The sequence below is a fragment of the Cherax quadricarinatus genome, chromosome 2 (assembly GCF_038502225.1).
Source record: "Cherax quadricarinatus isolate ZL_2023a chromosome 2, ASM3850222v1, whole genome shotgun sequence".
Lineage (NCBI taxonomy): Eukaryota > Metazoa > Arthropoda > Malacostraca > Decapoda > Parastacidae > Cherax > Cherax quadricarinatus.
The window spans coordinates 61502142-61526645 of record NC_091293.1 but is presented as its reverse complement, the minus strand read 5'-3'; the positions used below and the strand labels follow the sequence as shown (position 1 = coordinate 61526645).

Genomic DNA, 24504 nt, shown 5'->3' with positions numbered 1-24504 from the left:
GCGTCCCTCAGTGTAGTGGACGCTACAAGTGAGAGTACTAGATAGCATCCCTCAGTGTAGTGGACGCTACAAGTGAAAGTACCAGGCAGAGCCCCTCACAGTGTAGTGGACGCTACAAGTGAGACTACTAGATAGCATCTCTCAGTGTAGTGGACGCTACAAGTGAGTACCAGGTAGCATCCCTCAGTGCAACAGACGCTACAAGTGAGAGTACCAGGTAGAGTCCCTCACAGTGTAGTGGACGCTACAAGTGAGATTACTAGATAGCACCCCTCAGTGTAGTGGACACTACAAGTGAGAGTACCAGGTAGCGTCCCTCATAGTTTAGTGGACGCTACAAGTGAGAGTACCAGGTAGCGTCCCTCAGTGTAGTGGACGCTACAAGTGAGAGTACCAAGTAGCACCCCTCAGTGTAGTGGACACAAGTGAGAGTACCAGGTAGCGTCCCTCAGCGTAGTAGACGCTACAAGTGAGAGTACCAGGTAGCGTCCCTCAGTGTAGTGGACGCTACAAGTGAGAGTACCAGGTAGCGTCCCTCACAGTGTAGTGGACGCTACAAATGAGAGCACTAGGTAGCATCCCTCAGTGTAGTGGACGCTACAAGTGAGAGTACCAGGTAGGGTCCCTCACAGTGTAGTGGACGCTACAAGTGAGATTACTAGATAGCATCCCTCAGTGTAGTGGACGCTACAAGTGAGTACCAGGTAGCATCCCTCAGTGTAATGGACGCTACAAGTGAGAGTACCAGGTAGCGTCCCTCAGTGTAGTGGACGCTACAAGTGAGAGTACCAGGTAGTGTCCCTCAGTGTAGTGGACGCTACAAGTGAGAGTACCAGGTAGCATCCCTCAGTGTAATGGACGCTACAAGTGAGAGTACCAGGTAGCGTCCCTCAGTGTAGTGGACGCTACAAGTGAGAGTACCAGGTAGCGTCCCTCAGTGTAGTGGACGCTACAAGTGAGAGTACCAGATAGCGTCCCTCAGTGTAGTGGACGCTACAAGTGAGAGTACCAGATAGCGTCCCTCAGTGTAGTAGACGCTACAAGTGAGAGTACCAGGTAGCGTCCCTCAGTGTAGTGGACGCTACAAGTGAGAGTACCAGGTAGCGCCCCTCAGTGTAGTGGACGCTACAAGTGAGAGTACCAGGTAGCGTCCATCAGTGTAGTGGACGCTACAAGTGAGAGTACCAGGTAGCGTCCTTCAGTGTAGTAGACGCTACAAGTGAGAGTACCAGGTAGCGTCCCTCAGTGCAGTGGACGCTACAAGTGAGAGTACCAGGTAGCGTCCCTCAGTGTAGTGGACGCTACAAGTGAGAGTACCAGGTTGCGTCCCTCAGTGTAGTAGACGCTACAAGTGAGAGTACCAGGTAGCGTCCCTCAGTGTAGTGGACGCTACAAGTGAGAGTACCAGGTAGCGCCCCTCAGTGTAGTGGACGCTACAAGTGAGAGTACCAGGTAGCGTCCCTCAGTGTAGTGGACGCTACAAGTGAGAGTACCAGGTAGCGTCCCTCAGTGTAGTGGACGCTACAAGTGAGAGTACCAGGTAGCGTCCCTCTGTAGTGGACGCTACAAGTGAGAGTACCAGGTAGCGTCCCTCAGTGTAGTAGACGCTACAAGTGAGAGTATCAGGTAGCGTCCCTCAGTGTAGTGGACGCTACAAGTGAGAGTACCAGGTAGCGTCCCTCAGTGTAGTGGACGCTACAAATGAGAATACCAGGTAGCGTCCCTCAGTGTAGTGGACACTACAAGTGGGAGTACCAGGTAGCGTCCCTCAGAGAATAGATAGGACCCGTGATTGATAGAACAGCTTCCTCCTAGCTTCACATTCCTTCAGGACACTGTTACCTGACAGTTCTAACTTGCCTGCCCACCACCGCTACCACCACCACCACTACTACCACCACCACCACCACCACTACTGCCACCACCACCACTACCACCACTGTTACCACCACTACCACTACTGCCGCCACCACCACCACTACTGCCACTACCACCACCACTACTGCCACCACCACCACCACCACCACTATTGCCGCCACCACCACCACAACTACCACCACCACCACTACTACCACCACCACCACTACTACCACCACCACCACTACTGCCACCGCCACCACCACCACCACTTCTGCCGCAACCACCACTGCTACCACCACTACCACTACTGCCGCCACCACCACCACAACCACTACTACCACCACTACTGAAACCACTACCACCACCACCACCACTACTACTACTACTACCACCACTACTACCGTCACTTCCACCATCACTATCACCATCACTACCACCACCGATACCACCACCAGTACCACCATCACTACCACCACCACTACCACCACCATTACTGCCACTACTACCATCACTTCTGCCACCACTACTACCACCATCATTACCACCACCACTACCACTACTACCATCACTACCACCACCACTACTACCACCACTACTACCATCAATACTACCACCACTACCACCATCACTGCAACCACCACTACTACCATCACTACCACCACCACTACTACCAACACTAACTTCACCACTACCACCACTACTACTACCAAAACTACTACCAAAACTATTACCATCACTACCACCACTACCACCACCACTACTATCACTACCACCACCAGTACTACCACCACTACTACTATCACTATCACCACAACTACTACCATCACTACCACCACCGCTACTACCATCACTACCACCACCACTACTACCAAAACTACCACAACTACTACCATCACTACTACCACCACTACTACCATCACTACTACCACCACTTCTACCACTACTACTACCATCACTACTACCACAACTACTACCATCACTGCTACCACAAACTACTACCATCACTACCACCATCACTACTACCACCACTACTACCACAACTACTACCATCACTACCACCACTTCTACCACTACTACTACCATCACTGCTACCACAACCACTACCATCACTGCTACCACAACTACCATCACTACCACCACTACTACCACAACTACTACCATCACTACTACCACAACTACTACCACCACTACTACCATAACTACTACCATCACTACTACCACAACTACTACCACCACTACTACCACAACTACTACCATCACTACTACCAAAACTACAACCACCACTACTGCCATCACTACTACCACAACTACTACCATCACTACTACCACCACTACAACCACCACTACTACCATCACTACCACCACCACTACTACCATCACTACCACCACCACTACTACCATTATTACCACCACCACTGCTACCAAAACTACTACCAAAAAATACTACCACCACTACCACCACCACTACTATCACCACTACTACCACCACTACTACCATCACCACTACTGCCATCACCAGTACTACCATCACTACCACCACCACTACTACCAAAATTACTACCACAACTACCATCACTACTACCACCACTACTACCATCACTAATATCACAACTACTACCATCACTACTACCACCACAACTACTATCATTACTACCATAGCTACCATCATCACTACTACCACCACTACCACAACTACCATCACAACTACCACAACTATTACCACAACTACTATCATCACTACTACCACAACTACTATCATCGCTACTACCACCACTACCATCACTACTACCACAACTACTACCATCACTACTACCACAACTACTACCAACACTACTACCACAACTACTACCATCACTACTACCACAACTATCATCACTACCACCACCACTACTACCAAAACTACTACCATAACTACTACCACAATTGCTACCATCACTACTACCACCAATACTGCCACATCTACTGCCATCACTACTGCCACAACTATCATTACTACTGTCATCACTACTACCACCACTACTACCACAACTATTATCATCACTACTACCACAACTATAACAACTACTACCACAACTACTACCACAACTACTATCATCAATACCTATGTTTAAACTGGTTAGATGCAAATTTGAAAATTTAATGGAATTATTAAACTCGTAATAGTTCATTTGAGAACAATTACTGGAGAACGTTTTCTTTATCCTGACGCTGACAGCTGACACTGACAGCTGACAGCTGACGCTGACAGCTGACACTGACAGCTGACAGCTGACACTGACAGCTGACACCTTCAGTACTGATGAGCTTCCTGACAAAAAGAAAGCTTGGCTATCGCTGAGCTTTTTAACTTTTAAATTGCCAATTGTTTTTTTCTGTTATAACTCGGGAATGATTCTTCTGCTCGATTTCAAACGCTGGACAATCTTAAATATAAGTGTTTTTGTTTTAATTTTGAGTTTCCTAATGTACAAATTTGCCACTTTTATAAATACGTATGTCAAAGCAAATTTAAAAAAACCACTAAATCAAATATTTTTTCTTTGTATTATTGTTCAGAATTTTAAACTGAATAAAACTATAATAAAATAAAAATGAGAAATATTGAAAAGTCGCATTTTTTATTTACACGATTTTAGTAAAGCCTTAAATAGTGAGGAACTTGGTGAGAGAGCCGGCACAGCCAGCCACAGTCTGCTGGGACAAACATGTACATCAGTACAAACAGGAAGTCTGTCTCTGCTGATGCTCAAGTGTTGCCCTGGAGTCTGTCTCTGCTGATGCTCAAGTGTTGCCCCTGGAGACTGTCTCTACTGATGCTCAAGTGTTGCCCTGGAGACTGTCTCTACTGATGCTCAAGTGTTGCCCTGGAGACTGTCTCTGTTGATGCTCAAGTGTTGCCCTGGAGTCTGTCTCTGTTGATGCTCAAGTGTTGCCCCTGGAGACTGTCTCTACTGATGCTCAAGTGTTGCCCTGGAGACTGTCTCTACTGATGCTCAAGTGTTGCCCTGGAGACTGTCTCTACTGATGCTCAAGTGTTGCCCTGGAGACTGTCTCTACTGATGCTCAAGTGTTGCCCTGGAGACTGTCTCTACTGATGCTCAAGTGTTGCCCTGGAGACTGTCTCTGTTGATGCTCAAGTGTTGCCCTGGAGTCTGTCTCTGTTGATGCTCAAGTGTTGCCCCTGGAGACTGTCTCTACTGATGCTCAAGTGTTGCCCTGGAGACTGTCTCTACTGATGCTCAAGTGTTGCCCCTGGAGACTGTCTCTGCTGATGCTCAAGTGTTGCCCCTGGAGACTGTCTCTACTGATGCTCAAGTGTTGCCCTGGAGTCTGTCTCTGCTGATGCTCAAGTGTTGCCCCTGGAGACTGTCTCTACTGATGCTCAAGTGATGCCCTGGAGACTGTCTCTGCTGATGCTCAAGTGTTGCCCCTGGAGACTGTCTCTACTGATGCTCAAGTGTTGCCCTGGAGACTGTCTCTACTGATGCTCAAGTGTTGCCCTGGAGACTGTCTCTGCTGATGCTCAAGTGTTGCCCCTGGAGACTGTCTCTGTTGATGCTCAAGTGTTGCCCTGGAGTCTGTCTCTACTGATGCTCAAGTGTTACCCTGGAGACTGTCTCTGCTGATGCTCAAGTGTTGCCCTGGAGTCTGTCTCTACTGATGCTCAAGTGTTACCCCTGGAGACTGTCTCTACTGATGATCAAGTGTTGCCCTGGAGACTGTCTCTGCTGATGCTCAAGTGTTACCCCTGGAGACTGTCTCTACTGATGATCAAGTGTTGCCCTGGAGACTGTCTCTACTGATGCTCAAGTGTTGCCCCTGGAGATTGTCTCTACTGATGCTCAAGTGTTGCCCTGGAGACTGTCTCTGCTGATGCTCAAGTGTTGCCCTGGAGACTGTCTCTGCTGATGCTCAAGTGTTGCCCTGGAGACTGTCTCTGCTGATGCTCAAGTGTTGCCCTGGAGTCTGTCTCTACTGATGCTCAAGTGTTACCCTGGAGACTGTCTCTGCTGATGCTCAAGTGTTGCCCCTGGAGACTGTCTCTACTGATGCTCAAGTGTTGCCCCTGGAGACTGTCTCTACTGATGCTCAAGTGTTGCCCTGGAGACTGTCTCTACTGATGCTCAAGTGTTGCCCCTGGAGACTGTCTCTACTGATGCTCAAGTGTTGCCCCTGGAGACTGTCTCTACTGATGCTCAAGTGTTGCCCTGGAGACTGTCTCTGCTGATGCTCAAGTGTTGCCCTGGAGACTGTCTCTGCTGATGCTCAAGTGTTGCCCTGGAGACTGTCTCTGCTGATGCTCAAGTGTTGCCCTGGAGTTTGTCTCTACTGATGCTCAAGTGTTACCCTGGAGACTGTCTCTACTGATGCTCAAGTGTTGCCCCTGGAGACTGTCTCTACTGATGCTCAAGTGTTGCCCCTGGAGACTGTCTCTGCTGATGCTCAAGTGTTGCCCTGGAGACTGTCTCTGCTGATGCTCAAGTGTTACCCCTGGAGACTGTCTCTGCTGATGCTCAAGTGTTGCCCTGGAGACTGTCTCTACTGATGATCAAGTGTTGCCCCTGGAGACTGTCTCTGCTGATGCTCAAGTGTTGCCCCTGGAGACTGTCTCTACTGATGCTCAAGTGTTGCCCCTGGAGACTGTCTCTACTGATGCTCAAGTGTTGCCCCTGGAGACTGTCTCTGCTGATGATCAAGTGTTGCCCCTGGAGACTGTCTCTACTGATGCTCAAGTGTTGCCCCTGGAGACTGTCTCTGCTGATGCTCAAATGTTGCCCCTGGAGACTGCCTCTACTGATGATCAAGAGTTGCCCCAGGAGACTGTCTCTGCTGATGCTCAAGTGTTGCCCCTGGAGACTGTCTCTACTGATGATCAAGTGTTGCCCCTGGAGACTGTCTCTGCTGATGCTCAAGTGTTGCCCCTGGAGACTGTCTCTACTGATGCTCAAGTGTTGCCCCTGGAGACTATCTCTACTGATGCTCAAGTGTTGCCCTGGAGACTGTCTCTACTGATGCTCAAGTGTTGCCCTGGAGACTGTCTCTACTGATGCTCAAGTGTTACCCCTGGAGACTGTCTCTGCTGATGCTCAAGTGTTACCCCTGGAGACTGTCTCTACTGATGCTCAAGTGTTGCCCTGGAGACTGTCTCTACTGATGCTCAAGTGTTGCCCCTGGAGACTGTCTCTACTGATGCTCAAGTGTTGCCCCTGGAGACTGTCTCTACTGATGCTCAAGTGTTGCCCCTGGAGACTGTCTCTACTGATGCTCAAGTGTTACCCCTGGAGACTGTCTCTACTGATGCTCAAGTGTTGCCCCTGGAGACTGTCTCTACTGATGCTCAAGTGTTGCCCCTGGCGACTGTCTCTACTGATGCTCAAGTGTTGCCCCTGGAGACTGTCTCAACTGATGATCAAGTGTTGCCCCTGGAGACTGTCTCTACTGATGCTCAAGTGTTGCCCCTGGAGACTGTCTCTACTGATGCTCAAGTGTTGCCCCTGGAGACTGTCTCTGCTGATGCTCAAATGTTGCCCCTGGAGACTGTCTCTACTGATGCTCAAGTGTTGCCCCTGGAGACTGTCTCTGCTGATGCTCAAGTGTTACCCCTGGAGACTGTCTCTACTGATGCTCAAGTGTTGCCCCTGGAGACTGTCTCTGTTGATGCTCAAGTGTTACCCTGGAGACTGTCTCTACTGATGCTCAAGTGTTGCCCCTGGAGACTGTCTCTACTGATGCTCAAGTGTTGCCCCTGGAGACTGTCTCTACTGATGCTCAAGTGTTGCCCCTGGAGACTGTCTCTACTGATGCTCAAGTGTTGCCCCTGGAGACTGTCTCTACTGATGCTCAAGTGTTGCCCCTGGAGACTGTCTCTGCTGATGATCAAGTGTTGCCCCTGGAGACTGTCTCTACTGATGCTCAAGTGTTGCCCCTGGAGACTGTCTCTGCTGATGCTCAAATGTTGCCCCTGGAGACTGTCTCTACTGATGATCAAGTGTTGCCCCTGGAGACTGTCTCTGCTGATGCTCAAGTGTTGCCCCTGGAGACTGTCTCTACTGATGATCAAGTGTTGCCCCTGGAGACTGTCTCTGCTGATGCTCAAGTGTTGCCCCTGGAGACTGTCTCTACTGATGCTCAAGTGTTGCCCCTGGAGACTGTCTCTACTGATGCTCAAGTGTTGCCCTGGAGACTGTCTCTACTGATGCTCAAGTGTTGCCCTGGAGAGTGTCTCTACTGATGCTCAAGTGTTACCCCTGGAGACTGTCTCTGCTGATGCTCAAGTGTTACCCCTGGAGACTGTCTCTACTGATGCTCAAGTGTTGCCCTGGAGACTGTCTCTACTGATGCTCAAGTGTTGCCCCTGGAGACTGTCTCTACTGATGCTCAAGTGTTGCCCCTGGAGACTGTCTCTACTGATGCTCAAGTGTTGCCCCTGGAGACTGTCTCTACTGATGCTCAAGTGTTACCCCTGGAGACTGTCTCTACTGATGCTCAAGTGTTGCCCCTGGAGACTGTCTCTACTGATGCTCAAGTGTTGCCCCTGGAGACTGTCTCTACTGATGCTCAAGTGTTGCCCCTGGAGACTGTCTCTACTGATGATCAAGTGTTGCCCCTGGAGACTGTCTCTACTGATGCTCAAGTGTTGCCCCTGGAGACTGTCTCTACTGATGCTCAAGTGTTGCCCCTGGAGACTGTCTTTGCTGATGCTCAAATGTTGCCCCTGGAGACTGTCTCTGCTGATGCTCAAGTGTTGCCCCTGGAGACTGTCTCTGCTGATGCTCAAGTGTTGCCCTGGAGTCTGTCTCTACTGATGCTCAAGTGTTGCCCCTGGAGACTGTCTCTACTGATGCTCAAGTGTTGCCCTGGAGTCTGTCTCTACTGATGCTCAAGTGTTGCCCTGGAGACTGTCTCTACTGATGCTCAAGTGTTGCCCTGGAGACTGTCTCTGCTGATGCTCAAGTGTTGCCCTGGAGTCTGTCTCTACTGATGCTCAAGTGTTGCCCTGGAGACTGTCTCTACTGATGCTCAAGTGTTGCCCTGGAGACTGTCTCTGCTGATGCTCAAGTGTTGCCCTGGAGTCTGTCTCTACTGATGCTCAAGTGTTGCCCTGGAGACTGTCTCTACTGATGCTCAATTGTTGCCCTGGAGACTGTCTCTACTGATCCTCAAGTGTTGCCCTGGAGACTGTCTCTGCTGATGCTCAAGTGTTGCCCTGGAGACTGTCTCTGCTGATGCTCAAGTGTTGCCCCTGGAGACTGTCTCTACTGATGCTCAAGTGTTGCCCCTGGAGACTGTCTCTACTGATGCTCAAGTGTTGCCCTGGAGACTGTCTCTGTTGATGCTCAAGTGTTGCCCTGGAGACTGTCTCTACTGATGCTCAAGTGTTGCCCCTGGAGACTGTCTCTACTGATGCTCAAGTGTTGCCCTGGAGACTGTCTCTACTGATGCTCAAGTGTTGCCCTGGAGACTGTCTCTGCTGATGCTCAAGTGTTGCCCCTGGAGACTGTCTCTGCTGATGCTCAAGTGTTGCCCCTGGAGACTGTCTCTGCTGATGCTCAAGTGTTGCCCCTGGAGACTGTCTCTGCTGATGATCAAGTGTTGCCCTGGAGACTGTCTCTGCTGATGCTCAAGTGTTGCCCCTGGAGACTATCTCTACTGATGCTCAAGTGTTGCCCTGGAGACTGTCTCTGCTGATGCTCAAGTGTTGCCCCTGGAGACTGTCTCTGCTGATGCTCAAGTGTTGCCCCTGGAGACTGTCTCTACTGATGCTCAAGTGTTGCCCCTGGAGACTGTCTCTGCTGATGCTCAAGTGTTGCCCTGGAGTCTGTCTCTACTGATGCTCAAGTGTTGCCCTGGAGACTGTCTCTACTGATGCTCAAGTGTTGCCCCTGGAGACTGTCTCTACTGATGCTCAAGTGTTACCCCTGGAGACTGTCTCTGCTGATGCTCAAGTGTTACCCCTGGAGACTGTCTCTACTGATGCTCAAGTGTTGCCCCTGGAGACTGTCTCTACTGATGCTCAAGTGTTGCCCCTGGAGACTGTCTCTGCTGATGCTCAAGTGTTGCCCCTGGAGACTGTCTCTACTGATGCTCAAGTGTTGCCCCTGGAGACTGTCTCTACTGATGCTCAAGTGTTGCCCTGGAGACTGTCTCTACTGATGCTCAAGTGTTGCCCCTGGAGACTGTCTCTACTGATGCTCAAGTGTTACCCCTGGAGACTGTCTCTGCTGATGCTCAAGTGTTACCCCTGGAGACTGTCTCTACTGATGCCCAAGTGTTGCCCCTGGAGACTGTCTCTACTGATGCTCAAGTGTTGCCCCTGGAGACTGTCTCTACTGATGCTCAAGTGTTGCCCCTGGAGACTGTCTCTACTGATGCTCAAGTGTTGCCCTGGAGACTGTCTCTGTTGATGCTCAAGTGTTGCCCTGGAGACTGTCTCTACTGATGCTCAAGTGTTGCCCCTGGAGACTGTCTCTACTGATGCTCAAGTGTTGCCCCTGGAGACTGTCTCTACTGATGCTCAAGTGTTGCCCCTGGAGACTGTCTCTGTTGATGCTCAAGTGTTGCCCTGGAGACTGTCTCTACTGATGCTCAAGTGTTGCCCCTGGAGACTGTCTCTGCTGATGCTCAAGTGTTGCCCCTGGAGACTGTCTCTACTGATGCTCAAGTGTTGCCCTGGAGTCTGTCTCTACTGATGCTCAAGTGTTGCCCTGGAGACTGTCTCTACTGATGCTCAAGTGTTGTCCCTGGAGACTGTCTCTACTGATGCTCAAGTGTTTCCCCTGGAGACTGTCTCTGCTGATGCTCAAGTGTTGCCCCTGGAGACTGTCTCTACTGATGCTCAAGTGTTGCCCCTGGAGACTGTCTCTACTGATGCTCAAGTGTTGCCCCTGGAGACTGTCTCTACTGATGCTCAAGTGTTACCCCTGGAGACTGTCTCTACTGATGCTCAAGTGTTGCCCCTGGAGACTGTCTCTACTGATGCTCAAGTGTTACCCCTGGAGACTGTCTCTACTGATGCTCAAGTGTTGCCCTGGAGACTGTCTCTACTGATGCTCAAGTGTTGCCCCTGGAGACTGTCTCTACTGATGCTCAAGTGTTGCCCTGGAGACTGTCTCTACTGATGCTCAAGTGTTGCCCCTGGAGACTGTCTCTGTTGATGCTCAAGTGTTGCCCCTGGAGACTGTCTCTGTTGATGCTCAAGTGTTGCCCTGGAGACTGTCTCTACTGATGCTCAAGTGTTGCCCCTGGAGACTGTCTCTACTGATGCTCAAGTGTTGCCCCTGGAGACTGTCTCTGCTGATGCTCAAGTGTTGCCCCTGGAGACTGTCTCTGCTGATGCTCAAGTGTTGCCCCTGGAGACTGTCTCTACTGATGCTCAAGTGTTGCCCCTGGAGACTGTCTCTGCTGATGCTCAAGTGTTGCCCCTGGAGACTGTCTCTACTGATGCTCAAGTGTTGCCCCTGGAGACTGTCTCTGCTGATGCTCAAGTGTTGCCCTGGAGACTGTCTCTACTGATGCTCAAGTGTTGCCCTGGAGACTGTCTCTACTGATGCTCAAGTGTTGCCCTGGAGACTGTCTCTACTGATGCTCAAGTGATGCCCTGGAGACTGTCTCTGCTGATGCTCAAGTGTTGCCCCTGGAGACTGTCTCTACTGATGCTCAAGTGTTGCCCTGGAGACTGTCTCTACTGATGCTCAAGTGTTGCCCTGGAGACTGTCTCTACTGATGCTCAAGTGTTGCCCTGGAGACTGTCTCTACTGATGCTCAAGTGTTACCTGTCAAGGGAAGGTTCACCTTCATTTCAGATTAATCAAATTGGTTTCTGTGAGGTAAGTGACACAGTCTTTGACTTTACTGGATTATTCTCCTATAAGTCAACATAATGTTCTCTTACTGCACATAACATGTGTTCTCACAACTCTATCTTATACTGTGTTATAAATAAAACTTAACCACTTATCTACATAACACTTAAACCTTACTTAGAGTAAAGTTTGACTTGATTTTGACCTGTGTTTGTCTTGCTTTGCTCTTTTTTTATGGGGAAAAAGTTAGGAAAAATGAAATGCTGGCTTTTATGCAATAATTTCTGAGCATCTGATTCAGTTGTCTTTACTCTTATGCTGAAATTTCTGGGCGGCCTCAAACTTGATGTATATACAACGACACGTGTACATATATGTCGGTATATACAGTGAGGTGCCTATCTCTCAGGGTATATACAATAAGACGTGTTTATAACTCTATGTACAGTGAGGTGCCTATCTCTCAGGGTATATACAATAAGACGTGTTTATAACTCTATATACAGTGAGGTGCCTATCTCTCAGGGTATATACAATAAGACGTGTATATATCTCGGTATATACAGTGAGGTATATATCTCTCAGGGTATATACACTTATTTACTTCAGTCTCAGTTTTATCTACTACAGTATTCTTGAACAAGTTCAGCACGACCAGAGCTTGAGGGATGTATAACACTCTTATTACAATATCATTATAAACACTGCCATGACAATGTCATTATAAACAATGTCATTACAAACAATATAATTACAATGTCATTACAAACACTAAGTATAAACAGTGGTCATTCAGTAGGTTAGTGTCAGCAAACAAGAGTTCCTGGCTGTGTACAGTGGGATTACCATCTCAAGGTTTTACATGTATTATCATTAACAATGAAGTGATTTGCCAGTTCCTGTAGGAATTACTAGCAGGTGTCTCTATATGAATGGATTTTTGCATGCTCTGTGATGCAGTGTTCTAGTCGTGGCGTCAGAGATACAGGCTAACCTTAGTCTAGCAGTAATAGTCTGGTAGTCTGCTGACCTTGTAACTCTCTCTACACACATGTTTAACTTGACACATTGTGATTTGCAGTGAATCTTCTAGCTCCTACCTGCACTGTTCTACTTTCCTGAAACTCGTTTGCTAGTTGTTCTCTAACCTCTCGGGTTTTTAAACCATATATACAAACACTGGTTGTGAATGATGGTAGTTGTGCCTGGTTGTTGATGGTTGTTGTGGTTGTAAATGTGGTAGTAACACTGTCGATGCAGCAGAGTAGGGTGGTGGCTGGGGAAGGTGACTGTGGCAAGAGGATAAGTGGTGATAACTGTGGTAGAGGGAGAGGTAGTGATGGCAGTGGTTGACGGAGTGGGGATAAGTGTGGTAGGGGGGGAGAGGTAGTGATGGCAGTGGTTGTAGGGGAGTATTGGTTGGGTGTTGTGGTAGGGCTAGTAGCCAGATCAGATTATCTGATGGTCAGGGAATAATTGAAGGACAAGGTACATATAGGCATGGACACAGAAACATGACAGAACTTTAAGAAGTAAATGGAGAAGGAGAAGGAGGAGGTGTAGGTGGCGTGTAGACGGGGTGTGGGGTGCCGGAACCTGGCACTCCTATTCCCCCAGAACCCCACAGATATACCCCAGATATCCCCACCAACTTCTCCCAAAGCTCCCCCACCTTCCCTAAGTATCAGTGGAGACTTTCTAATAATTATCTCACTGCTGGTAAACCTGCTTGACCAGCTTGAAGGAGAGGCGAGAGAGAGAGTGAGAGAGTGAGTGAGTGAGTGAGAGAGAGAGAGAGAGAGAGAGAGAGAGAGAGAGAGAGAGAGAGAGAGAGAGAGAGAGAGAGAGAGAGAGAGAGAGAGAGAGCCTAGATCCCACTCTTTACTTCCAGGATCACTGACGGGAATTCACACTAACCTGTGTGTTAAATCAGTGTCTTGTGAGGTCTAATCTATTTAACTATGTATATGGACATGTATCTACAAGATGGCTTGTGCTTGTAGTGTTCCGTGTTCTATAATACATCTGTCGTATAAATCTTTTACTTTCCCAGCCGTGTAGTTGTGGTACACGATACCTGCTCACACGATACCTGCTCCCTGAGACAACTTCAACCGTCAGTCCATCTATTTATGCAGAGATGTTTTCCAACACCCTTTCTACACTTTCTTGTTAATTAGAAAGTACGTTGTGTTGTTGTTGGTGTGCCGCGGGTCGTTGATGGTGTGCCGCGGGTCGTTGATGGTGTGCCGCGGGTCGTTGTTGGTGTGCCGCGGGTCGTTGTTGGTGTGCCGCGGGTCGTTGTTGGTGTGCCGCGGGTCGTTGTTGGTGTACCGTGGGTCGTTGTTGGTGTGCCGCGGGTCGTTGTTGGTGTGCCGCGGGTCGTTGTTGGTGTGCCGCGGGTCGTTGTTGGTGTACCGCGGGTCGTTGTTGGTGTGCCGCGGGTCGTTGATGGTGTGCCGCGGGTCGTTGATGGTGTGCCGCGGGTCGTTGATGGTGTGCCGCGGGTCGTTGTTGGTGTGCCGCGGGTCGTTGTTGGTGTGCCGCGGGTCGTTGTTGGTGTGCCGCGGGTCGTTGTTGGTGTGCCGCGGGTCGTTGTTGGTGTGCCGCGGGTCGTTGTTGGTGTGCCGCGGGTCGTTGTTGGTGTACCGTGGGTCGTTGTTGGTGTGCCGCGGGTCGTTGTTGGTGTGCCGCGGGTCGTTGTTGGTGTGCCGCGGGTCGTTGTTGGTGTACCGCGGGTCGTTGTTGGTGTGCCGCGGGTCGTTGTTGGTGTGCCGCGGGTCGTTGTTGGTGTACCGCGGGTCGTTGTTGGTGTGCCGCGGGTCGTTGTTGGTGTGCCGCGGGTCGTTGTTGGTGTGCCGCGGGTCGTTGTTGGTGTGCCGCGGGTTGTTGTTGGTGTGCCGCGGGTCGTTGTTGGTGTGCCGCGGGTCGTTGTTGGTGTACCGCGGGTCGTTGTTGGTGTGCCGCGGGTCGTTGTTGGTGTACCGCGGGTCGTTGTTGGTGTGCCGCGGGTCGTTGTTGGTGTGCCGCGGGTCGTTGTTGGTGTGCCGCGGGTCGTTGTTGGTGTGCCGCGGGTCGTTGTTGGTGTGCCGCGGGTCGTTGTTGGTGTACCGTGGGTCGTTGTTGGTGTGCCGCGGGTCGTTGTTGGTGTGCCGCGGGTCGTTGTTGGTGTGCCGCGGGTCGTTGTTGGTGTGCCGCGGGTCGTTGTTGGTGTGCCGCGGGTCGTTGTTGGTGTGCCGCGGGTCGTTACCAAGACACGTCAGGTGAGTATCACTGGTAATACACTAAAAGTATTTTCTTATTTTAAGTTGTGAAGACACATATACCTGTGTACTGAGATCGTCAAGGATGTACCTCATGTGGTCAGTGGTGTGACAACTATAAGGGAACACAGCACATATACACCGGAAGGTGTATGTTTCTTAGTGTGTATGTTTCTTAGTGTGTATGTTTCTTAGTGTGTATGTTTCTTAGTGTGTATGTTTCTTAGTGTGTATGTTTCTTAGTGTGTATGTTTCTTAGTGTGTATGTTTCTTAGTGTGTATGTTTCTCAGTGTGTATGTTTCTTAGTGCGTATGTTTCTTAGTGTGTATGTTTCTCAGTGTGTATGTTTCTTAGTGTGCATGTTTCTCAGTGTGTATGTTTCTCAGTGTGTATGTTTCTTAGTGTGTATGTTTCTCAGTGTGTATGTTTCTCAGTGTGTATGTTTCTTAGTGTGTATGTTTCTCAGTGTGTATGTTTCTTAGTGTGTATGTTTCTCAGTGTGTATGTTTCTTAGTGTGTATGTTTCTTAGTGTGTATGTTTCTCAGTGTGTATGTTTCTTAGTGTGTATGTTTCTCAGTGTGTATGTTTCTTAGTGTGTATGTTTCTCAGTGTGTATGTTTCTTAGTGTGTATGTTTCTTAGTGTGTATGTTTCTTAGTGTGTATGTTTCTCAGTGTGTATGTTTCTCAGTGTGTATGTTTCTTAGTGTGTATGTTTCTCAGTGTGTATGTTTCTTAGTGTGTATGTTTCTCAGTGTGTATGTTTCTTAGTGTGTATGTTTCTTAGTGTGTATGTTTCTTAGTGTGTATGTTTCTCAGTGTGTATGTTTCTTAGTGTGTATGTTTCTCAGTGTGTATGTTTCTTAGTGTGTATGTTTCTCAGTGTGTATGTTTCTTAGTGTGTATGTTTCTTAGTGTGTATGTTTCTTAGTGTGTATGATTCTCAGTGTGTATGTTTCTTAGTGTGTATGTTTCTTAGTGTGTATGTTTCTTAGTGTGTATGTTTCTTAGTGTGTATGTTTCTCAGTGTGTATGTTTCTTAGTGTGTATGTTTCTCAGAGTGTATGTTTCTTAGTGTGTATGTTTCTTAGTGTGTATGTTTCTTAGTGTGTATGTTTCTTAGTGTGTATGTTTCTTAGTGTGTATGTTTCTCAGTGTGTATGTTTCTTAGTGTGTATGTTTCTCAGTGTGTATGTTTCTCAGTGTGTATGTTTCTCAGTGTGTATGTTTCTTAGTGTGTATGTTTCTCAGTGTGTATGTTTCTTAGTGTGTATGTTTCTCAGTGTGTATGTTTCTTAGTGTGTATGTTTCTCAGTGTGTATGTTTCTTAGTGTGTATGTTTCTCAGTGTGTATGTTTCTTAGTGTGTATGTTTCTTAGTGTGTATGTTTCTTAGTGTGTATGTTTCTCAGTGTGTATGTTTCTTAGTGTGTATGTTTCTCAGTGTGTATGTTTCTCAGTGTGTATGTTTCTTAGTGTGTATGTTTCTTAGTGTGTATGTTTCTTAGTGTGTATGTTTCTCAGTGTGTATGTTTCTCAGTGTGTATGTTTCTCAGTGTGTATGTTTCTTAGTGTGTATGTTTCTTAGTGTGTATGTTTCTCAGTGTGTATGTTTCTCAGTGTGTATGTTTCTTAGTGTGTATGTTTCTCAGTGTGTATGTTTCTTAGTGTGTATGTTTCTCAGTGTGTATGTTTCTTAGTGTGTATGTTTCTTAGTGTGTATGTTTCTTAGTGTGTATGTTTCTCAGTGTGTATGTTTCTTAGTGTGTATGTTTCTCAGTGTGTATGTTTCTTAGTGTGTATGTTTCTCAGTGTGTATGTTTCTTAGTGTGTATGTTTCTTAGTGTGTATGTTTCTTAGTGTGTATGTTTCTCAGTGTGTATGTTTCTTAGTGTGTATGTTTCTTAGTGTGTATGTTTCTTAGTGTGTATGTTTCTTAGTGTGTATGTTTCTCAGTGTGTATGTTTCTTAGTGTGTATGTTTCTCAGAGTGTATGTTTCTTAGTGTGTATGTTTCTTAGTGTGTATGTTTCTTAGTGTGTATGTTTCTTAGTGTGTATGTTTCTTAGTGTGTATGTTTCTCAGTGTGTATGTTTCTTAGTGTGTATGTTTCTTAGTGTGTATGTTTCTTAGTGTGTATGTTTCTTAGTGTGTATGTTTCTCAGTGTGTATGTTTCTTAGTGTGTATGTTTCTCAGTGTGTATGTTTCTCAGTGTGTATGTTTCTTAGTGTGTATGTTTCTTAGTGTGTATGTTTCTCAGTGTGTTTCTTAGTGTGTATGTTTCTTAGTGTGTATGTTTCTCAGTGTGTATGTTTCTTAGTGTGTATGTTTCTTAGTGTGTATGTTTCTCAGTGTGTATGTTTCTTAGTGTGTATGTTTCTTAGTGTGTATGTTTCTCAGTGTGTTTCTTAGTGTGTATGTTTCTTAGTGTGTATGTTTCTTAGTGTGTATGTTTCTCAGTGTGTTTCTTAGTGTGTATGTTTCTTAGTGTGTATGTTTCTCAGTGTGTTTCTCAATGTGTATGTTTCTCAGTGTGTATGTTTCTCAGTTTGTATGTTTCTCAGTGTGTATGTTTCTCAGTGTGTATGTTTCTCAGTGTGTATGTTTCTCAGTGTGTATGTTTCTCAGTTTGTATGCATCGAGAGCTTAATCTCTGTATTTTATAATTAAAGTGTCCTTGAGTGGTGGTGAAAAGTTGACTAGTCGACAAGCGTTAAGATTGATTTACCAACCAATCAGTCTATTAGTGTACCACTGTACTGCTGCTTGCAGGCTGGTGATAGTGGTGGTGGAGTGTTCACTCACAGGAGGAGTGATACCGCACAACATATTCGACCCTCAGTGCTACATCTAAAACATCGTTTGAGTTCATTAATTTCTATGTAGTGATCATAGCTCCTCTCTTCTTCTTCCTTGCCAACGAGAGCATTCCAGTAACTGTAACCATGTTTCCCAATTCATATTTTCAAGTGAATATATATATATATATATATATATATATATATATATATATATATATATATATATATATATATATATATATTATATATATATATATATATATAGATAGATAGATATGCACACACACACGCCACAGATGTATATGCAATAAGTCTCACACTTACCTTGTGGATAAATGCTGAGGTAAGGCCAGCCAGGAGGAGCACCGAGGCTCCCACTCTCAATCCCCGCATCGTTTAACTGTAATAGTAAGAAAGGCGTCATTAGTACCTAATTTCTACACACCACGGGCCATTAGTACCTAATTACTACACACCACTTGTCACTAGTACCTAATTATGACACATTACGTGTCATTAGTATCTGAGTACTTTACATTAGGTCTCATTACTACTTGAGTACTATATATCAAATATCAGTAGTACCTGAGTACTATACGTCATTTCCATCAGTGCCTAATTAATTTACATCAGGCGTCATTAGTATCTCAGTACCACGCAAGTGTCATTAATACCTAATTACATTTAAACTAATGTTAATACCTAATTACAGTTAAACTAGTTATTAATATCTAATTACAATTAAGTGTTAATACCTAATTACAGTTAAAAGTGTTAATACCTAATTACAGCTCAACTTAGTACGTGATTACTACACATCGGGTCATTAGTACCTAATAACTGCCCAGGAATAGCCCGAGCTATGTCAGTCAGCTGACGACTGTTTACTGAGGTAGTGGGCAACACACAGGTTCCAAAACAAGCTTTTATTACGACAACGTTTTGCCCTCTAGAGCTGCAGAGCTTCTGCTGGTCAAGTTAAAGCTCCACACAGAGCGAAACGTTCTGCTAATACAAGATTTCAGATATTAAATAAAATATAAAGCCAGGTATTTATCTGCACATACTTCATAAACGAGAGAGAGAGAGAGAGAGAGAGAGAGAGAGAGAGAGAGAGAGAGAGAGAGAGAGAGAGAGAGAGAGAGAGAGAGAGAGAGAGAGGGTGATAGAGAGAGCTTGGTGGGGGGAACACGAGCTCAGTCTCTCAGTGTAGATCAGCATAACAAGTGATCCCAGCACCTGGTGATCCCAGCAGCAGTGGCTGCTACCATGGCTGCCATCATTGCAACATAATCTTGTCTCAGGTTAAGTTACACACACAAGCAGGCTGTGTCACGGTGTTGTAACAAGGCGGCGTGTAAGAGCAGCTAGCTACACAACCACGCTATTCCTCTCTGCAGTTAACCAGGGCAAATCCACGAAGGTAGTCACGAACCCGCTCCTACATACTCGACAATTATTATCATTGCTGCTGTTGTTGTATAGCCTGGGAATGCTACGAAATAAGATCTGATCGGAGAAAGGGGAAGGAGACCTTCAGTTCCTTGCATCAAGAGCCCTTCACTAGCAACCAGGAACCTTCTTTCCAAAATTCCGGCACCAACAGGGATGTGTTATGACACATGTACAGGTCTGTGTCACGACACACACTCACGTACAGGCCTGAGTCACGACACACACACACACACGTACAGGTCTGTGTCACGACACACACTCACGTACAGGTCTGTGTCACGACACACACTCACGTACAGGTCTGTGTCACGACACACACTCACGTACAGGTCTGTGTCACGACACACACTCACGTACAGGTCTGTGTCACGACACACACTCACGTACAGGTCTCCTTACTCTAAGAAACTTCAGAAATAAGACAGGTAATATTTCTGTATCTTAATTAATGTATCTCTGTCTATATCTTATTTTGTGTCTCTCATTATCTCAACTTTCCTTATTCAGTGTCTCTTCCGGTACCTTATCTCCATCTTTCTCTTATTTATATTCCGGTATCTTTATCTTCACGAATGTTTCGTTTAGAATCTAACTTTCTCTCTCTATCTCTCTCTCCCAGCACAGAGGACCGTGACAATGACCACAGCCTCACCAAATGTTACACACATGACTGCTTCCTCAACCAGTCACAACCCCGGTGTAAAACACACACACACACACACACACACACACACACACACACACACACACACACACACACACACACACACGTAACAGAAGTAAGACACGAGAGAGAAGGGTGGGTAGATTGCGTTTTCTTAGACTGCAGGAAGGCCTTTGACACAGTTCCCCACAAGAGATTAGTGCAGAAGCTGCAGGATCAGGCGCATGTAAAAGGGAGGGCACTGCAATGGATAAGGGAATACCTGACAGGGAGGCAGCAACGAGTCATGGTACGTGCAAGAGGTATCACAGTGGGCGCCTGTTACGAGCGGGGTCCCACAGGGGTCAGTTCTAGGACCAGTGCATTTTTTGATATATGTGAACGACATGATGGAAGGAATAGACTCTGAAGTGTCCCTGTTCGCAGATGATGTGAAGTTGATGAGAAGAATTAAATCGGACGAGGATGAGGCAGGACTGCAAAGAGACCTGGAAAGGCTGGACATGTGGTCCAGTAACTGGCTTCTCGAATTCAGTCCAGCCAAATGCAAAGTCATGAAGATTGGGGAGGGGCAAAGAAGACCGCAGACAGAGTATAGGCTAGGTGGACAAAGACTACAGACCTCACTCAGGGAGAAAGACCTTGGGGTGACCATAACACCGAGCACATCACCGGAGGCACACATCAACCAAATAACTGCTGCAGCACACGGGCGCCTGGCAAACCTGAGAATAGCGTTCCGATACCTTAATAAGGAATCGTTCAAGACACTGTACACTGTGTATGTCAGGCCCATACTGGAGTATGCAGTACCAGTCTGGAACCCACACCTGGTCAAGCACGTCAAGAAGTTAGAGAAAGTACAAAGGTTTGCAACAAGGCTAGTCCCAGAGCTCAAGGGAATGTAGTACGAGGATGGTTAAGGGAAATCGGACTGACGACACTGGGGGACAGAAGGATCAGGGGAGACATGATAACGACATACAAGATACTGCGGGGAATAGACAAGGTGGATAGGGACATGATGTTCCGAAGATGACACAGCAACAAGGGGTCACAACTGGAAGTTGACAACTCGGATGAGTTACAGGGATATGAGGAAGCATTTCTTCAGTCACACAGCTGTCAGGAAGTTGAACAATCTGGAGAGTGATGTAGTGGAGGCAGGAGCCATACTTAGCTTTAAGAAGAAGTACGATGAAGTTCATGGAACAGGGAGCAGATCTAGTAATGACCAGCGAAGAGGCGGGGCCAGGAGCTTCAAATAGGTGAATACACATACACACACAAATCTGAAGACGTGTGTATGTGAATACAGGAATGTGGCAACGTGAGGAAAGAAGTCACAGTAGTGTGGATGAACCACTTCACCAATAACCCGCACACAGGACATGAACCTCATGAACCGTCGTCACAAGGAAGTCCAGAAAAAATAGAGATCATGATACACTATGGGAGGTGGGGAAGAAGGGGGTGGTAATGGTGGTGGTAGTAGTAATTTAATTCCTTGTATAATATATACTATGGTGTTGGTAGGTGTGTTTCATAACACATTGAGAGCTGTTGGTAAAACAGACCAATGATCAGAAAACGGCAGAATTTTCCCAGAGGTACTCCATTGGGAGTATTCTACACTCCGTTGCTAGTAGTGGATTGGAATGTATTTGCTTTCAACAAGTGCCAATACTTAGGAGGAACATATTGGACGCGCCTCATGGGAAAGACAGCCTGTTGATCAAGCATTAGCACTACATCCGAATACAGTGAAAATGATCCTGGCAGTGGAAAAGAGTGGGATTGTTGGCACTCTTGTGTCAACCAGGAAGCAAGACGATAGACAATGGCATAAGTTACTGGTGTCTTTCCTTGATGGTGTCACAGGGTCGTGGCTGGATGACCAATGGCACAACTTTGATGAAAAGAGCTGATTGCGTCAATGTTCTTAAAGTGAAGTATAACTTTACGCCCACCAAGGTAAGAAAGGCAAGAGACGGTGGCTCCGTAGTGTAGTGTGTGCTGGCTGCGGTCAAAGACAAACTTTAGGTCATATCCTTCAGACATGCCTCAGGGTTCACGAACAACGGGTAATAAGACTTGATAATGTTGTCGATGAGACTGCACCAGATTATCAGTGTAAAAACCATGTTGTGGTGAAGGAACCGTCTCTATACAAACGAACGGACTGCATAAACAAAATATAATCTGTGATCTACAAAACTGGAAAGCGTATGTCCTGGAAGTCAAGACTGGAAGCGATTCAAATATTTCGACCAATGAGCAGCAGTTCCAGCAGAAGGCAGCGTACTATGACACAAGTCAGGGGCGTCAGATTCAGCAGAGACCTTTATCAGGACAAGACTATGATGAGTCATTAAGAGGATAGTGAGACGCATCCTTTGTCGCCTGATCAAGTAGTTCTAGGTGCTGTCATAATAATTTGCATGGAAATTATGTCTCTCGAATCCTATGCTATCCTAAACAAAGCAATACGAATTGGTGTGGCAAATCTCGGCTTTTATGTTGTAAATGTCATGGAGGGCTCATACGCAATGGAGAATGCATGTGAGATGGGAGGCTGTGAGTCGACCGTGACATGGGAATGGCCACGGACGGACTTTATACAGGACTAGCAGTCCCTGTAGGTGGCATAGTCCATTAGTCACCGTTCTCCATCTACAGCTAAGAGGATCAAAAACACAGTACTACTACTACTACTAGTAGTGGTAGTAGTAGTAGTAGTAATGGACATGGTCGTCGTAGCAGAATTAACAACATCAGTAGTATTATTTATAGTAATAGCAGCAGTGGAAGTAGTTGTAATGAGGTAGTTGCAGTAGTAGTAGCGATATAAGAAATAGTAGAGTGTAGTAGTAAAGAAGTGGTAATAGTCCGTAAATGCAAAACAATAGAAAAGCACTGCAGAAGATCTACTGGCCCATGCCGGACACTAGTGATACAGTAACGAGAATAAATGAAATCTCAGGGCCTTGGAAATTACAGCACTTCAGTACTAACGCTTGCCGCCAAGGAGGCAGAGAACAACTGCAGCGCAGGCCTAGTGGCGCAAATTAGGACAGGAAAGGAGCTAAGAAAAGGAAAGTCAAGAGGAAAGGAGAGAAGAAGGCTAAGGTAACGAGTATTGTGAAGATCAGTGCATTTGACAAAGTACAGACAGGCAGGCATCTACAGAAACAAAGCTAGGATAAGATTCATGTTAAGAATTTTGTAGAAGGCTAGAAGGGTAGATAGTTTCAGCAGAGGACCAGTTAATGAGATGGATGTGATCTCTGAGAGCAAGACCAACACTTCTTACACTCGCCAAGTATTGGAGACAAGAGGAGCAGGATATGGGGTAAACACCAACAACATCAATGGCAGAAGTATGAACTAGATTGCTACGAAGGATATTAGTGTTCTAATTCAACCACCACCCCACCACTACTACAACTAATACTACTGTGACTACGACCACCCCACCACTACTACAACTAATACTACTGTCACTACGACCACCCCACCACTACTACAACTAATACTACTGTCACTACGACCACCCCACAACTACTACAACTAATACTGTCACTACGACCACCCCACCACTACTACAACTAATACTACTGTCACTACGACCACCCCACCACTACTACAACTAATACTACTGTCACTACGACCACCCCACCACTACTACAACTAATACTACTGTCACTACGACCGCCCCACCACTACTACAACTAATACTACTGTCACTACGACCACCCCACCACTACTACAACTAATACTACTATCACTACGACCACCCCACCACTACTACAACTAATACTACTGTCACTACGACCACCCCACCACTACTACAACTAATACTACTATCACTACGACCACCCCACCACTACTACAACTAATACTACTGTCACTACGACCACCCCACCACTACTACAACTAATACTACTGTCACTACGACCACCCCACCACTACTACAACTAATACTACTGTCACTACGACCACCCCACCACTACTACAACTAATACTGTCACTACGACCACCCCACCACTACTACAACTAATACTGTCACTACGACCACCCCACCACTACTACAACTAATACTACTGTCACTACGACCACTCCACCACTACAACAACTAATACTACTGTCACTACGACCACCCCACCACTACAACAACTAATACTACTGTCACTACGACCACCCCACCACTACTACAACTAATACTACTGTCACTACGACCACCCCACCACTACTACAACTAATACTACTGTCACTACGACCACCCCACCACTACTACAACTAATACTACTGTCACTACGACCACCCCACCACTACTACAACTAATACTACTGTCACTACGACCACCCCACTACAACAACTAATACTACTGTCACTACGACCACCCCACCACTACTACAACTAATACTACTGTCACTACGACCACCCCACCACTACAACTACTACTACTGTCACTACGACCACCCCACCACTACTACAACTAGTACTACTACTGTCACTACAACCACCCCACCACTACTACAACTAATACTACTGTCACTACGACCACCCCACCACTACTACAACTAATACTACTGTCACTACAACCACCCCACCACTACTACAACTAATACTACTGTCACTACGACCACCCCACCACTA

At 46.7% G+C, this 24504-nt stretch overlaps 1 protein-coding gene across 3 annotated transcripts in view; it reads right to left on the bottom strand.

Annotated features, from left to right (window-relative positions):
• The window catches only part of uif (sushi, von Willebrand factor type A, EGF and pentraxin domain-containing protein uif), a 452196-nt gene that overhangs the window by 367441 nt on the left and 60251 nt on the right, over positions 1 to 24504 (bottom strand). For all 3 annotated transcript variants that reach the window (XM_053785483.2, XM_053785566.2, XM_070088717.1), the window contains exon 2: positions 18051 to 18126. In XM_053785483.2, the coding sequence (XP_053641458.1) occupies positions 18051 to 18119 (69 nt within the window). In that variant the 5' untranslated portion in view covers positions 18120 to 18126. The remainder of the gene's footprint in view (positions 1 to 18050; positions 18127 to 24504) is intronic.